Source organism: Siniperca chuatsi, linkage group LG12 (assembly GCF_020085105.1).
Source record: "Siniperca chuatsi isolate FFG_IHB_CAS linkage group LG12, ASM2008510v1, whole genome shotgun sequence".
Taxonomy (NCBI): Eukaryota; Metazoa; Chordata; class Actinopteri; order Centrarchiformes; family Sinipercidae; genus Siniperca; species Siniperca chuatsi.
The window spans coordinates 20,252,207-20,270,425 of NC_058053.1; the positions used below are offsets into that span (position 1 = coordinate 20,252,207).

General features: G+C 41.5%; 1 protein-coding gene across 11 annotated transcripts in view; it reads left to right on the top strand.

Annotated features, from left to right (window-relative positions):
• The first annotated feature begins 1,044 nt into the window (after positions 1 to 1,044).
• The window catches only part of dachd (dachshund d), a 91,278-nt gene continuing 74,103 nt past the window's right edge, over positions 1,045 to 18,219 (top strand). For 3 of the 11 annotated variants that reach the window (XM_044217191.1, XM_044217201.1, XM_044217192.1), the window contains exon 1: positions 1,045 to 1,873. In XM_044217191.1, the coding sequence (XP_044073126.1) occupies positions 1,323 to 1,873 (551 nt within the window). In that variant the 5' untranslated portion in view covers positions 1,045 to 1,322. The remainder of the gene's footprint in view (positions 1,874 to 18,219) is intronic. The other 8 variants (XM_044217202.1, XM_044217196.1, XM_044217195.1 and 5 more) reach the window with 5 other exon arrangements.

Consider the following 18,219-nt stretch of genomic DNA (forward strand, 5'->3'; position numbering starts at 1 on the left):
ATCCTTCTTTCCTGTACTGTCTGAGTCTGAGATTGGTTGGAGAGTTTATGTTCTAGGTGGGTAAAGCTTGGTTCAGTGCTCATCATCATAAACTAGTACAACCTTCGGACAAGCTGGTGTTCTGTCTGGAGGTTGTGCAGTGTGTGTACAGTGGCCAAAGTTGACACTGCATCACTGTGCAAGACACCCAAAAAGTAACAGTTAGCATTTTTATGGTCAGTGTTAAAATGTTGATTTTTTTTTAGGTTTAACTTGCCAGTGTTCCCACACCACCTCAAATTCTTAAATGTAAACTATACTTAGAAACTGTACTTTTACATATATGCAGTATACACTGTAATCTATATAGTGTTGTAGTTTGCATATAAAACTTCCACCTCTCAAAAACAACCATAGCCTCATGTTGTGTCATGCTGTCACTTCATACAAACAACTATAGCCACTCTGGCTGTGTAAATACAATAATCAGAGAGGACTAATTAAATTAGACATATTTTACTTTCTCCACAGACAGGGTGTACCTTGAACAGTGACTCATACTGGCATGCTCTGTCAGAAAATATGACATCAGAATTAAAGTTAAAAAAAAAAGCATTGCAGTATTAATGCCTGGACGAAAGAAAAAATACTTGTTTGCAAAATGCCTTTAAACAGTTGCAGTATGTAAGCAAACACAAAGTGCAAACGTTTTTCTGAACATGTTGGCGCTGATAGGGTGATCAGCTGTCAATATCAGATCACTGTGGTGCAGTGGGCTTGCATTCTACTGGTTAGCAGGTGTAACCTGTATGGCTGTTAAAGTGTAGTTAGAACCAGAAATAGCCTAAATGTTAACTGAAAGTTCACATATACCTTGTGAGTGCATGTTTTTCTGACTACAGAAAAAAAACATGCAAATTTGCACACGACTGTGATCCGATATAACCGGATCTCTCTTGTGTGGAATAAACAGTGCAACATTTTAACAGACCTGAAGCATTTCACTGGTAGCCCAAGCCCAGTTATCTGTTCTTCAAAGGCTTCCACTGTCCCCTAGCTCCTCCCTCTCTGTACCGTGTGACAACAACAACTCATCCACAGAGCGGAGCTGCACTTTTCAGCTCATTTTCCTCCTGTCATTCCTCCTCCTATCTTTGATCATTGTCCCGCCGCTCAGCCCCCCCAAAACCCTCACTCAGCACGCCCTTTTTCGGCAGCTCTTTTTACTTCCCAACTTATCTGAGGAGCTAAACTCTCGTGGATTTCTTAATTTAGGGGTGTCTCGGCAGGCTGGGTTTTATACTTTGAACTTCGGCTACTCTCTTCCCCTCCTGTAGGTGACCATGGCCGTACCGGCTGCTCTGATCCCACCAACTCCTCTAGTCCCACCGCCTCCGATCTCGACTCCCTCCGCGACGACGTCCCCGCCGTCGACAACTTCATCGCCTTCTCCATCCCTGGCCCCCCCATCCGGACCCGGACAGAACCTGTACAGATCAGAGCTCCTCGCCACCGTCAGCCCGGGCATCCCGAACGCGGCTCTACCCCCCAGCAAACCCGTGTACTCCACCCCGTCGCCTGTTGAAAACATACCGCAAAACAATGAGTGCAAGATGGTCGAGTTGCGCGGTGCCAAAGTGGCCTCTTTCACCGTGGACGGCTGCGAGCTCATCTGCCTTCCTCAGGCTTTCGACCTGTTCCTGAAGCACCTGGTCGGCGGACTGCACACGGTCTACACCAAGCTGAAGCGGCTGGAGATCACGCCGGTGGTGTGCAATGTGGAGCAGGTCCGCATCCTCAGAGGGCTCGGCGCCATCCAACCCGGGGTGAACCGCTGTAAACTCATCTCCAGAAAAGACTTCGAGACTCTGTACAACGACTGCACCAATGCGAGGTTAGTGGAGAGCTCTGTACGGCATTTTGGTTTTAATGGCTTTACGGACAGCCGTGCGTAAAGGCGCGGAAGCAAGAAAGGGGGAGACATTTTTCCTTTATAAAACAAGTGGTTCAAGCGATGTGATGTTATCAGCCCAATTTAGTAATCGCTTGTTATAGTGTGTGTAAGTGTGTGAGTATGCGTGAGCGTAGGGTTCAAACTTCATCCAAACATCCAAGCAATGTGCTCGTAGTTGTCTGTTGGACGGGAAGAGGCCAGCGCGCAACATCAGTGCAAAAGTTTAGTGAAAGTTTTTAGCACGTGCAGGGCAAATGATGTGCCATGATGGATAGCCTGTCTGCCTCAGAACAAATTGATCGATAATGTAGAATACATCGGCTGAGTTTCACAATGCTGTTGAATAAGCTTCAGGTGTAGAGCTGCCACTGCAAAGACAATTTCAGAAACAAGATTCCAGTCATATTTTATGAGCCTTACTTTACTGTAATTCCTCTTAATTTCCCCTTAGGAAACTTTTAGCTCAACTATATTTTTTAAATTACTCTGGAATAAAACTAGGTTATGCCTTAGTATGTGCCCTTGCCACAGGGGCAATACAATTTCAATTATGATAACTTTGATTTTCACAAAGTAAACAAAACAAACCCAGATTATCAGAATTAGATGATATGGAGTATTTTTAGTAGTAATTGTTTTCTTAGTATTGACAGCCAGCACATTTCTTAAGGAGTTTACAGTACACTCAAGACTGCTGTTGAAAAAGAGTTTAAGAAGGCAGTTTTTGCTAAAATGCTAGTGATAATTGTCTCACACATGAGAGTGTGCCTGCATCCCTGATTTCTATTAAACAAGGAAATCAATATACAGTGAGTGTGGTAAACAACTACACATGTGGAAATTAATGCATTAACCCATATTACCAAATCGAATATTTTGAGCTTTATATGTTTTAATATGGAGTGATTTAAGTGGGGATCAATATTTGATTAAAAGACATTTTTTGCTGTCCTGTTGCTCCTAGTTGTGATGTATCGCTCAGTCACACAGGATGGTTCAGCCTGGTCAAATTTACCATCTTACCTGTCACTGTGATTGATTCCATATTGATCTCCTACCCAGAAATGAGCTGGAAATGCAAATATGATGGAAAGGCTCACATCAGTGGGGAATAGCAATAAACACTTTGAGTCACTTGGTTATCTCAGTTTAAAAGCATACAGCATTTTGGAAAATTATAGTGTGAGATTAATCTTAATTCTGACTTTTAGATGCATGCTTAATATCACTAGCATATGGGAAAAAACACCCAAAGAAACCAGCACACACACATACAGAAGTTGCTGTGCAAACAGACTATTTTATGTACCATTTTTGTACCATTAAAAAGATCCATATATATGAGGTTGAATACATTTTGAGCCTCAAAGCATTGCTTTATCTGCAAAGTGCACTATTAGGACTGGTCAGAAAAAGCAAAATCAAATAACTTGCACAACATTTTGAGGAAGACTTTGAGAGGGATATTATTACAATGAAACATTTTTAATTCTAAAGCTTTTTTCTCATGTAGTTCATTTATTTAAATTTTTAGGAGTCTACAGTAAACACAGTTCCTATTCTCTTTACGCTTGTTCAAAACAGTCAGCCTCACACATGTACATACAATATTTGGAGCTAATAAATGTGCTGCAGCTCCATATTCCAGGAGCAATCATCTCAACAACTCACCTGTGCACTTTGGTGCTTAAGCATCATTTACATAAAGCATCAAGGAGCACCCCCATAGAGACATACCGTGAGGTGATCCTCCTCTCAAGCCTGGCGTGGGGCTTCAGGTGACAAAGTATGTGGTTGAACTCTCCGGGTTGTCAATGGGGGGATGGCCAGCGATGGGGTTAAAGGATAATGCAGTGCCTCGCGTCGCTTTAATGACGCTAAAGTGCTGGGCTATTACGGGCACATGGACAGGACTGTAATTGTCTCTGAAAGCAGCCAGGTACTCCCGGTGCTGGGCTGAAATCAATCACTCAGACCCGGCCTGCCCGCCTGCCTGCCCCATTTGGAGAATTACATCATGGAACAGTGAGGCATCCGCTGGATAAAAGGCTTCTGTTACTTAGAAAGAGTTGATTTTATTTGCAGGGATGTGTGCTTTACACTGTCTATCATTGAATTGCTGCTGACAAAATGATCAGTCTGAGTAAACAGGACACAGGTTGCCCTGTAGGTGAAAACGAGTTGCCTCTCCAAAGTTGATGTTCTGTTTTGCACCGACTTACTGTCAGTTGGAGTTCACCAGTTTACCGGCTCAGGTTACACAACAACGGCCTGCTGCCTGAGATAGTTTAGCTTTTCATCTCGCCCCATTACTACAATGTCACTACTCTTTTTATACAGTGGCAGAGTGGTAACAATGAAGTGAATAATACTCCTGTACAATGGGTCTTACTATTTCACATGCTGTTTTTTCCCTCCCACAGCCTATTGTGTTAAAACAACACTACTCTCATTTTGCACACAGTGTGAATGTGAACAGCATCACAGAGCACTGCTGTATCCCGCTGTTTTAGTTTTGATGTGGATACAAACAAGCTCCAACCAAATTGTTCCCTACTATGCTTACTTTAGCATAACACTTTTTGAACATTTTAAATGGAAAACAGTGTTGTTCAGAAATGTAGTGTAGTGTTTTTTTAGTGATGGATTCAAAAATGTGACTTTATAATGTAGAATTACATTACATACTTTTACAATGATTGTTTGAACTATGTGTACTTTGCCTAATAAGCGACACAGTATTTTAGTAATTATCATCATCTTTAAAGATACTAGGAATATAGTTATTCTCAACCCCTTCATTTTCTTAAGGACTCTCGTGCCAGATTAGCAGTGTTCGCTCTCGCTCCCCGACTGATCCAGGTTCAGTAATCTCCCCTACATTATGACTCTAGCCCTCCAGGAGCCCTCTGTTCCAGCTACTTGTTTTCCTTTTCATTTTCCCTGTGGTGGGATGGAAAAGGTTCTTATTGCTGTGTGACACTTGAACTCTCTGAAAGGTTATTATAACACGGGGGGCGGTGCAGAGATATCGCGTATCTCTCATTGGTCTGCTTTGTGGAGGCAGGCTATCCGATGCTGGGGCGCAGAAATGCAGCAGTTAATTGACAATCATTGTCTACCCTTGAAGGTTAACCACACGCCCCAGACAATGTCCCACCACTGGGAATGGGACGGCTTTTCACTTACATGCCCTTCTTAAATAGATTTTCCCCGGCTCGTTTCAGTCAAACAGATCTTACTCTGAAATGTGACAGGTCACAGTGAAACGACTTTTTCTTTAACAGATATATTTAATTGATACTGATATGACAGAGAGTGTTATGAGAGCTATCACCTCTCTTGTTCCTATTTCAAGAGTGTTTATGCCTAAACACACATATTTGCAAACGCCGGTAATTGTTTTGTTTAGCGCTCAGTGTGAGCTGCCACTGAGGGTGCCAGCTTGTCTCTCTCCCTCCTCTCCTCTGCTGAGCTCTCTTATAATATATTTGTTTTCTACAAGGCACTTATGTGTTTACAGGTACTCAGGGGAGATTTCTGGATTCCATTCAAATCATTCCCAGTCAGAGTGGGTGCTAAGATACCCGTCACCCAGCAACCACATCCAAGAGGGAGCTTGGGCGATAATAACTTCAAAAACAGAGTGACAGATGCCTGATTAGAGAGAGAGAGAGAGAGAGAGAGAGAGAGAGAGAGAGAGAGAGAGAGAGAGAGAGAGGTATACAAAGCTGTTTAAAATCCAAATCTATTCAAGTACTTTCTTGAAGTCAAATTGGCCCTCATATTGTGTGTTGTTCCCTTATTGAAGGGGAAAAAAGCATTCCAAGTTCTCTCTTTTTTTAAAAAACATTTTTAATCCTTCAGTGGAGCTCTGCTAAATTTGATTAGGTACAGTACATGTGCTCAAGTCAACTGTGCAGTTGGCAGATGGTAGCAAGGTGTTTTTTGCAAACAAATAGTCTCCTTGAAAATCAGAATTGCTTTATTGACTTGACATTCATTCAGCTGGAACAAGTGCAAATTAAAACTTTTTTTTTTTGAAAAATCCACAGGCTAGCTCAGTTGACAAAAGTAACATTAATTTTCTTCATTTCTTTTAAGATCAGTTTTTTGTAGCTTACAATGAAGCTGAGCCAAGACTGTCGAAACCACAGATTTCACTTATTAAAGAGGCTTTGTTTGACACTCTAATGTCATTTGTGGATTTAGAGGCTATTTGCATGGCAAAGAGGCCTGTATTGTTAATTTGCCTGTTGGATGCATTAGTCGTCCAAGCTCCTATCTTATTTGCATGCCTTTACTGGATCGGCAACAGCAATTGAATTACCAATTCATTCTTCTACCAAATGAAATGGTTTAAAATCACACATCGACATCAGGTCTTTCCATGTTGATCAGTATATTAAAATTACCTATTTTTACTATGTTCACCAACCATGAAGGGGTATTAGCTTTGATTTTTATAGACAACAGACTTAAGCTGTTTAAAATCTATCTGTCAATATGACTTATCTAGCATATTAAACTAGATTTGTTAACAGTGATTTTACCAGATGATTTTACACTTGAGACTGATTGCCTGGCAGGCCAGCAATAGATTTTGGGTCACTGTTATTTCCGTTCTCCTCTTTCCCCAGTCAGAGCTCCCTTGCTTGTCTTTGCTCACGGGCTCCTTCACATTACAGCACACTTAGGGAGCATGGCGGAAGTCACTGACGCTCGTACCAGGATGTTAAATGCTACTGACAGAAGTTAGAGGGAGCAGATGAGATTTCCTGATTGGAGAAGGAATGCAGGCTCTTGCCTGGCTCTGTCTAATATGGTCACAAAGAGAAATTGATTTTCCTCAGAAATTAATTAATTTTTCATATAGCCCAAAGCTGGAGTTTAAAAAAGAGTGCACACTTGCTGGTTTCCTATTTTCCCCCTTTTTTAAAGAATTATTGCCTAATCATATTAATACTTTTGCCCCAAGGATGAAAAGATAATTGTACAAATGCATTTGGAAATATGTATCACTGAGTATTTATGATTAAATTATGCAAATAACTCTGCTCCCATCCTTCGTGGGCCCAGATTGTCTAATTAGGATTGATATGGCGAATAGATGTTGGGGAATCTGAATACAAGCATGTCCAAAGAGCAGAAAATTGAAAATGACAAGGCTGGAATCCTTAAAAAGTGTGTAGGTTTTTTTCCCCCTCTCTGTCTAATTCAGCGTAACTGTATCAGGAGTTAATTTTCCCCGGCTTCATTTCTCGTCTGAGCTGACAGGAAAAAGAATCCATCAGGGAAGCAATCTCAGATGGGATTCCACAAATTTCCTCCACTTGTTTTTTCTCCCCCTCTTCATTTTCGTGGAGGCTATCAGGGATGAATCTTCTCCTGAGTAAACATGCAGATGTTATTCCTCCAGTGTCAGTGTTTTTGGAGCTCTCTACTCAACACAAAGAACTCCTCCTTATAATTGAAGTATATTAAGAAAGGAATGCCATCCAACAAAAAGCCCTTTGTATTTTTGTAATTTCAGTGCTTTTGGAATTTCTGTGTAATAAGTAATGCACATCATATTATGATAGCACAACCTTTTTTCTTACTTCACTGAAAGTTAGAAAACACTACGCAGATGCACGTTCCTTTTATATAAAGCGACTATTTGTCCAATATCATGCAATTCAAATGACATCTTGTGTGAAATTTAATGTGACAGTGTTCGGAGTTAGCTATTATGTGTTTATGGCAGGTGATTGCAGAGTAGATGCTTGCAAAGACTCAATTAATGTTAAAAATAAAAACTTTTAATACCAAAATAATCAAATATATCAAATTGATTTTCAAAATATCTTCAATATATTGCAGTATATTCCTATTTAATAAATCCCACACTGTAAATATTCCATTTCAAATTCTAGATGGGCCTGCTCAAACACAGACCGAAAGATAGACACGCAGACAGACACACTGTACATTGACGCTAGTTTGAGCCAACAGTTACATGTAATTTAACAACAGCCGTGCTCCTTGCTGGGCTCAGCGGCACATCACAGAGAAGAAAATCAGGGAAGAAATGACATCGGTTTCCACTCTCTTCTTCTGTTGTTAGCTTCAGATGAACGGCACAGCACAGGAACGGCTCCAGTGCCTCCAACAGTATCTATTAAAGGGCTGATTGTTATCTAATCTTTACCTGGCGCTAGCTGGAAAAGCCCTGAAGCTAATGACACTTGAGACTAGCAGCACATTCTATGGTGGTTCAAAGCATCTGCTCAGTCAATACCTTCTGATGAAAACTAAGAAAACGGCCCCACAGCTATTTATGTGAAGTCTGAATTCACTTAGACACCAGAAACACTTTATGCAGTCAATTTGTTGCATTGAATTATAACTAACAATGTGCATAAAATGAGTTCCTGTTGAGCCAGCAGGCTAGACACTAAACTGCTCTCTTGTGTCTGGTTTTGGAGCTTCAGAGACTCTGGTGTTTGATTCAGGTTTTAGAGTGTCTGTAAAAAAAACTATTAAACTATTACTATAAAAAGTAAATAAATTACTTACATTGAAGTTAAACTAAACCAACAAACTTAAACAATTATGATGACAACAATGCTGATGTCAAAGTAAGTGATTTATATTAATTTGTCTTTCCATTTTCACAAATGTTTGTATGATTAGTGCACTGCAATGTCAGTGTGCCACAAATGCTAAATTACCAATTTAGATTGTTCTCTTGCATTGGACACTGATCAGCAGATTGTTCCAGATCTGTCTTTCAAATAATGAAAAAAAACATTATAAGTTTGGTAAATCTGCTCAATCAAAATTAATTAATCATTAAAGTGATTAACCTTAAGGTCAGCTCAATATTTCTTAAATAAGAAAATCAAGGAAAAAAGTTAGAATGTTCCTGCTGTCAAAAAAAATATCAATCTTTTTTATTAGCTGATATATTGAAGTTTTTTAATAACCCGATCCAGTACTTGAAAATTCAGGTTCAAAATAAAAAAGAATACAAATGTTAAAGACAAAAAGATATTCTGTGCTGTGAGTGAATGTATTATTTGTACTAGGTCTATTTTCAATACAGAATCATTTCAGTTGTCAGCAGTTCAAAGTGGACGAGGCAGCTCGTTCGGTGTACTGTAAAACGATAAGGTCTGCAATTTTGGCTGTTATCCATAGAGATAGCCACACCCAGAGCTGCTTCCTGATGGCACTGCACACCTGTAGAGGTTATGAGCGGGGTATCAATATCACCAGGTCAACACATTTTCATCTAACACTGACATCTCTCTTTGCCTTTCACTCTCGCTCTCTGCTTCTGTCTCTCTCCCTCCTAAGCCTAGTGAGAATATTGGTGGGAGTCTTTATTGGTTGCAGCGCTTCGGTTTCTCTCCTCGTAGACTCAAATGTCACCGTCTCCCTGATGTTTCTTTAAAATCGCCTGTGCCACCACTTGCTGTGGCGCCCGGCTATTATTACCCTCCTCTTAAAGAGTGACAGTCGGATCCTCAGAGACGGGACACAAACCTCTGTGGATGGAGCTGTAGTGCTGTGTCAAGCCAATGCTCCCAGCCAATCAGATAGCACGAAACAGACCACTGTACACCTGGTATGCTATGAGGTTTCAGTGCAGTTCAGTTTCATACATTAAAAACATGACTTCTGTTTGCCTATACTTAAAGATAAAAAATCATAGACTGTTGTCTGATGTCTGTTGACACTCAATAGAAAAATAGAGTAAATAAAGTACGAATCACTTTAACTGTGATCTTAAGTCATCAAACTCTGTCCATGCATGTGGTAATGCCTTTAAAGCAATGTGTTGTAACAGTTACTTGAGTATGGTCCTAATTCAACAGAGACATGTTCTCTATGGAAATAAACATGGTTATGATAATAAAGCAGCCCTTGGCTGAAATGGTTTGTCCATATACATTAACCCTCTGTAACTTTCACATTAGGAGCATGTGAGTGTGTCTGCTTGTGTGCAAGTGTGTGTGAGATGCTCAGGGAGAGAGAGTGTGTGTGTGTGAGTGAGAGAGAGAGAGAGGGCGAGTGTGAAAGAGAGAGAGACACCCTCGCACAACTTCACATATGAATGGTCTTGTGTGAAAAGGAGGATGAATTGAGTCAAGCTGACATAGCATGCCAATAAGCTTTGTCTCATTTCCAATGCCGTATTCATTTGTGCCACAGAGAGATTTATTGCATGATTGACAATTATGAGAGGGTGACCTAGTTCTTTGTGATGGAACAAAAATGGTTTTCATCAGTTGCCTTTGCTGTCTTTTGCATTGTGTGTGTATGTGACGGTCCCTGGTAAAGAATAGGGATTGCCTCCATGCAATGAAATACTTTTTTTCCCCTTCAACTATTGAAACTCTTGCATTTTTCTAGTAATGGTTTCATATATTTTGCATAGAATCACATCATCCACTATGTCTGTTCCACAGCAGAAAAAATGAATTTCCTACCCCATTAAGCAATGTGAGCTGTCCAAATGGATCACGTTAAAGTGACATTTTTACGAATGCTCTTCAATCTCTAACTTTGGTGAGGAAATAAAAAGAAAAGGAAGTAATTTTGCTGGCTGTGAATATATATATATATATCTCTTCAGAAAACACTAGGCCATTTTTCTACCACTACTTACTATACTGCATTACTGGCTGTATTATTGTTATTATTGTTGTACCTGATCACCCAAATCACAAATAGACTCATCCTTTTACTGTTGTGACAGTAAAGGGCTTCATTTGTGCCTTACATTTCCTGATTCCTTTATTCCTTTATGGATCATTCTACCTGTCTATTAGCTGTGTGTTTTTTGTGTGTGTGTATGTGTGTGTGTGTGTGTGTGTGAGTGTGTGCGCCCAGTCAAGCTTAGATTACTACTGACTGTGAGGAGGAAGTCTCTGCTCCTCCTGGGACTCCTGCTTGACTGGCCCCACAAATGATACAAGCCAGGGTTTAGTTGGGAGTTAATATCCTGCAAAATTGTCCTGCACAGCCTCGGCAGAATGTGGATGATTAAATGACACAAGCATATCAAAAACATTTTTCTCAGACTAGTGGATGTTAAGTGTTGCGCCGCTGCAGCCCGTCTCCCAAGGTTACCATTAAAAAGTAAGGAATATTCAGTGGGAAGTGGGTGTCATTGAGCTGTGATTGTATGTTTGTGGGTTTTTCATGTGTGCACCTGTATGAGCGTGTGCGTGGATGCTTTAGATGTTTTGTGTAATACCCTGTTTGAGTGGTAATAATATCTCAATAGGATTTCAGGGTCTCATTGAGAGGTTTGGTAGAAGGTTGAGAGGACATATGCTAATTGTGCCTGAGAAGACTTGCCTCTCTCAGAAACACTTCCCAATAGAGTTTTCCTTGTACACTGGATGCCAGACTTCCCCCAGTGACAAAAAAAAAGGCTTGAGGCTCTAAAGCGATCCATTTTATCCTTTCTTTTTCAAAGGATGCAATGCTTTGTTTTAACCTCTGCAGGAAAGGAGATGAAAGACAGTGTAATAAAGCCAAAAGGTCTTTCTGTAGTTATCAATTGGCCTTTTACTCCTGACCTTTAAGATGCCACAGTAGGAACTGGAGACAATGCTAGAAATACAGATCGGATTTCAGAGATCAAACACCTCTTTGTATAGTTTACTTGCATGGAGAAGAAAGAACAACCTTTCACAGCCCATCATTTGAACATAGGAAAAATAAAACCAAAAAATATTTGGAAAAGAATGAACTGCCTTGTCAGCGCCTGCACAGATCAAACACTTAAAAAGTTAAAGTTATACAGCAGCGGATACATTTTGGTTCTGGGGCATTTCTTTATTTCTTCCTTTATCTGATATGCTCTTTCCACAGCAGTGGGCTTTGTATGAGGGCATTCATAATCATCTGGGACTTAGCTGTTGAATTGGTCTGTGTTTATGTGTGCATTTATGGTACTGTTTGCGTTCCTCTTTACATTATGTCACTGACATATAATAGACACCTTTTCACACAGCTGTGCTGTTTGCTTTTCATGTTTTCCTGTTCCTATGTTAGGCTAATATTATTTAAATTGATGCTGTCCACCAGAACGCCTTTCATAATTAGAAAAGGAAAATCAAAGAATACTAAAGCTTTAGATGAAATAGATGTGTGCCTGTAAGATTTCAAGTCCACTGCTCTTCTATTTATAGCACTCTGTTAATCTTAAGTTTCTGAGCTGTACTTGCTGTACTCTGAAGTCTTAAAGCCTCAATTTATACATATAATCATTTTGCATTAATATGGCTACTTATAGTTGATGGTTATATGTGTGACATGGGAGGTTCAGGATCAGGTTATTCGAAGTGACAGGCTGCTGCATTGTAATGACCTGTAAGCCCTACAATACCCAGCGTCCCATTTTTTCAATCACATCCATAGACGGGCTGACTACAGAGACCACTAATCATGCTCTTAGATGTAGAATGTTATCAGGATGCATGATGGCACCCAGCATTCCTGTCATTCTTGTCATTCTTCCAAGCGGCACTCACACTCTGAGCGTGGAGTGTTGGTGTCTGTGGACCCTGAAGGGCTCCATGTAAGAGGCCCAGTCGGGGCCCTGCTGGGCCAGGCCTGTTGACAGTTCCTTGGCACTGTTGTCTCAGCAGGAAGACATCAGTTGGAGCAACAGAGGCTGTGGATGAAGGCCGTCTGGTCAGCAGAGAGAATGGAGTTGGAGAAGATTAGGCTTCACCCACGGGTCGTTGTGTTCCCAAAGCAGGCCTGAGCCCGTCCACCTCAGTATTGTTAAAGGGAAAGGTCAGGTCCAATGACCAGACTAAGCCTATTAAACAATCCGCACCGCTTCTTCCAAGAAACCTGACTGTGCTTTCTCTTAACTACCGAGTAGGGGAAAAATCAGCTTTGAACAGCTGAGGTCGGCCATATCCTGATGTGAATTGGAGACCAGAGCTAATTGAAAGGAATATAACTGTATACTCATATTAAAACATTGCAATATGCTTCTTTATAACATCAGGCAGCGATTTCATATTGCATGTTTCATTTTTTAAAGTACCGCTAATTGTTTTACAGAGCCCTCAAGTTGGTATGCTGTACAGTGTGTGCAGGTTTGCTCTGACAGATCCTACCAGTGTCGAACAAATCCTCACATTTATATCCTCTCAGTACTAAATGCTTATGTACCGCATTCATAAGGTCGTCTGAGCCCCAACACACTCCCATAAGTCTCCTTTAGCTGTAGTGACAGCTGATGTCAGGGATGTCTGCTGAATGAAAGGAAACACAGGCAGATAGCGTTTGATCCGTGATGGAGATGAGTCCACATAGGAGTAGAGCTAGTGATTAATAATGGTGCATCTGGGTAAAAAGGATGTCATCCCCTGGACGTCTAATGAAAGCTCTTGAACATATCTGGGAGAGGCGATATGTTGACAGTGGATGATGCAAATGAGGCTAAATGTGAGAGGAAACCTGAAATGAATCACAGCGCTGTCTCTGTGGCGTTTGTGTGTGTGTGTGCCCCGACTAGCAGCCAGCCGTTTACACCGTACAAAGCTCGGTGTGACACTCTCCCTCCTTTGTCTCAAACTGCTAACTGTATTTAATTTCACATCTTATCGGGCCAGGCTTTGTCTGTCTGTGAGTCTCTGCACAGTGGAGGCGACCCCCGGAGATAAACTCTGTCAGGCTCTGGGGTGATTTATTAAATTCTGATTTCTGTGAAGGACTTTAATGTCGAGGGGGTGGGAAGAGCGGGAGGGTGGACGGGGGTGTTGGCGGGGGGGTGGTGTGCCGGAGAAAATATGTCGCAGGTGTCTCTGCCAGCCCCGGGCACTGTTCTCTCTCCATTACCAGCATTGTTAGGTATAGAGAGGCAGGAGAAAAGAGAGAAGTAGGAATCTATGCTGAATTTCCTGTCTTTGTTGTGGCAGTGGGCTTGTTTTTTCCCTCTGTTCTAGGCCAGAACAGCGGTATCAAATCTCACTTGTTTGGACTGGAGATATCGTCTGGAGTGTGGAACGTGGGTTAGTTTCATGGAGGGCTCCACCCAGCTTGGTTTAACGGTTATATTTTAATGATTCTCCTTCTCTTCCTCATGATACTTCAATGGGGCTCTAACCCTCCATCCAAATCTATTAGGTAAATCCTATGACCTTATCGGCCTCCTTATCCCCCCGATATATGAATAAAGCCTGATGTCAAGACATGTGTGACATTTTTAGACAAGTTCAGCAGATTTTATGGGCAGCTATTACAGCCTATCTGGAACCAGTGCTTCAGTTTAAAATATTTTCTTGTTAAGCACACTTCACAGGTCAATTGTGACTGTGCCGAAGCTCAACATGTTAATTTTAATATCATTTTATTCATCTCAAATGCATCAGCTCCTCCCCCTTGAAATCTATTTTACATTTCTCTTTCATATCACCTTAATCTAAATTGATGTGTTATCATACATGGATCTCAGAGGAGGGGATCAAATAATGACTGTCAGTGGTGCATGGTGAACTGTGTTTTTAAACATAATTTGGTCCTCTACATTAAAAAATATGCTTTAAAGCTAAATCACAAGGTGCTTTTCATATGACCTTTTCCTTTGTGAGAATTGTTTTTTAAACAGAGGACAGAGCTGTAAAAGTGATGTGTTGCCTCCTCTCATATCTGTGAAACAGTTTGATCAAAAGGTAATATTGGTGAGGGGCGCTGCTGTTTCTTGTCTCCTACATGTTACTTCCCAAAGGGCTCTTTTCTCTGTGACACCTCAATTCTCTAAAGTGATGAGTGGATGATAAAGAGTTGTGGATTCCATATATTTATTTATTGCTCGTATTGAAGAAGTTAATAGAAGACTGTGGGCTGTGATGCGTGAAGGGCTGCTTGGGACAGGACTTCTTGTCTTAGATGCAGAACTATAGAAAGCCAGGCTGAACGCATACATCAAACCACACAGATGTGCGTGCACAACTACCCCCACACATACACACCAATGTTCTATATCAAATAGTTTACCCTCTCTCTTTCTTTCTCTTCCCATTTTTCTTTTCAAACCAGGGCATATCCCGCTCTCAGGGTAGCTATTAAATCAAATGTAGAAGATGAGTTTGCAACGCCAGAAACTCAGTCCTACTTGTACTTCTACTAAACTAAACATTCAGAACTCAGCAGCCCCCCCCCCCTCCCAAAAATAGTGCAACATGATCTGTTTAAATACACTTTCTCTCTTGCAGAAACAGAGTTTGTTTGACCCAGTATACAAACCCTGGTTAGCAGGTTTGATTGAGCGGAGCTGGGGATCTTAGGGCCGGCTCCTCTGATACCTATGTCTCCCTGTCTCCATTGTTCTCTGCAAGTCAGCATCTTTTGTCTTTGCCACTGATTTGTCTTTTGATCTGTGCGAGTGATTTATCTGCATGGAATCGTTTTTCTCTCTGTTCCCCCTCAGGAAATTTGGAATGAGGCTGGCCTAACCTTGCCAGGGCCAAACAAAGCCCGAGAGCTGATCTCATGTATTTTGATGCTGTTTGTGAATACGACACACACACACACAACTCATACTTTGAAAGGGCTGAAAAAAAGAGAGAAAAAAGCACCCTGATGGTGTCCGTTGTTTTGTGTTTTCCTCCAACAGATGTAAGTACCTCCAGCAAAATTTCCATTTGGAAGTGACATGTTTTTTAAACTCGAAATTATTAAATGGTAGTAAGTGGATTTAAGTGGGTACTTCTCATGCAGGCTGCTAGACCGCTCCACAGAGACCCTCTGGGAGTGTAAGCTCTGCTCGCTGTGGCTGAGATCACCAGGTAGGGCTAATGGAACGGGGACCCTGATGTCTTCAGACTGCAACAGTTTTCCCTCTGTTTGCCTGGTTAAAAAACGCCAGAGGTTGGGGGGATTGGAGTTGACAACCCTGAGGGGATTGGAGCTGTTTGCCTTGTGTGCTTTTTTTTCCACCCGCCCTCATGTGCAGCTGTTATAGCATCCTCCCTCCTCCTACCAGCTGCCAGAGAGAGAGCAAGACACCCATAGAAAGACAGAGAGAGAAAGGGAAGCCTTAGTGAGAGAGAAGGGTAGGAAGGAGGCGGGGGGGGTAAACACAACCACTCAACACCTGCTGCCCAGTGAAGAGAAAAGGTGTGTGCATGAGAGGGGGGGGGGCAGAGATAGGTGGTTAGGGAGAGGCGACATGAGTACAAAAGCTGGAGAATGTGTTAATGTGGGAGTGAGGATTGTGAAAATGCAAAGATTATAGGAGAGACAGGTGGGGGGATATGCAGGTAGGCTACAGTATCACACTCTAAACCTTTGGTATTCTGAGTACTCCCTCATGCGCACAGTCTGGTTATCTTTAGTGGTAATCTTAGAAAAATATAAATAGATATCTTTGTTCCAAAGGAAGGAGTCTTATTGCTCCAGATGTTTATGTGCTTTGATCAACATTGTTTTGGGGTTGAGGCCCAGCTTGTTTGTCTGAGATCTCCGAGAGAGGAAACTTTTCCTCAGCAACGCTAATTATTTTTCCATCACTCCACTGTCACCAGTGAGAACTCTTCACATCCACATCGCCTTCCAGGCAGCAAATAGAGCACGTAACACTAGCAAAGCATAAAGCTGTTGTGAGAGTGTTTGCACAATTAATGTTTCAAGAGATAGCTTTCCTTCTTCAACAATTTACTTGTGAATTTAACAAATACTATAGTGTGATACCATTCAGACATTAGCGATAAGATCAGCTAGAGAGTTTGTGCATGCGAAGGTAGTTGATTCCTGTCCAAAATATGCATATGCATTTAAATCAAATGAAGTAAGCAATCTTTTTAATCAGCCATTTTCTCTGTATCAGAGAAGTGCAGAGTCCCCCCCCCTGTTCCGTTTGGGACTGAATTGTCAATTGGCTGACATTATCTAAACAAGAAATATTAAAACTAATTAAAGAAATGTCTCTGTAAAATCTTGATAAGGCTGATGTTATTTTTTTTTCTTTCTCTCTCTCTCCGACTGCTGTACTGTGCTCTGTTAGGAGACTTGCCACAGGCTTTTCTGAGCAGAGGAAGTTATGAAACTCCTACTGCCATATCATTTGCACAAGGAAGTTTCAGCCTGTTCCTCTGGCTCTGTTGACTGGAGTCCATAAAACAGCTTTATTAAAAATGACACCATTCCACTCTGTATTTGCTCAGTAGCTGCTCATCTAGATTAGGTCACATGTTGCTGTGTAGTGTGGCCAACAATAGCCAGAGTTTATGACAGATAGCAGCTGTCTGGGCTGACTGTGTTGTGATAACATATTGCATAAAGTACATCTCTAAATCTGGTGCCTTCTCATCGAGATAATCTGCTGTTTCCAACAGAAAACTGTCTCGACCACAATTCAAAAGCAAGCCAGTGCTGTTCCAATTTCCTGTAACCAACTGCACATGATTGTAAATCATGAAGCTGAAGTGACATGGCAAAAGCTGTACCAATGCCACAGAATTTGAGGCTTGTTCTGCAGAATTGATGTAACACTGTCACTTTGTATTGCACAAGTTGAATACTTGAGTTAAATACTTCAATGAGGAAACAGCCCTATGTTTCTCAACCAAAGCACTATTTCATCCTGATAAAAGGCCTAAAATCTACACAATCAAGATAACACAAAGCATAGCAAGTGTATGCAACGTACATTTGTGTGCACTTACAGGAGTGCTTGTGTGTGCATGCCCGTGGATGTATAACATAACACCACAGAGGCAACACAGAAAGGGAGGGGTGAGCATTCAGAATTATGTTATGGCTGCCTCCTGTTTAGCTTTTCCCAGAGCCCCAAGCGACTGGAAGGCATCAAGGACACCTGGGTGCGACTTTATTAAAGTATGAAATGAGAGGTCAGTGACGCGACGGTCCCACACATGACATCCTGCTGCTGGCCCTTTCTTCCCTGCCTCCTCCCCTCAGTCCAGGGCTCTGATGACTCCTCTATGAAAGTCTGTTTCATTAATCCCCCTGAGGGACCCCTCAACTGCTCTTTCTGCCGCTGATACAAATTTAATTCCTGATAGGTCTGTTAGATGGAAGCCGTGTCTATCAAGGCTTTTAATTAATGTGGCACTACTCTCTGGTATCACAGTGTTTATCTGAAATTCATGACCAGGGCGAGGACGGACAGGATTGTTCAAAGATGGCTTGTTTTCCCTTTTTGGTTGAAATGTGAATTTTAATTAGACACGGTTGTTACTCTGAGGGGTTGTAAAAGGGGGCTCTGTGCTTGTTACAAGGAGGCATGTGTGTGCATTGTGTGTGCG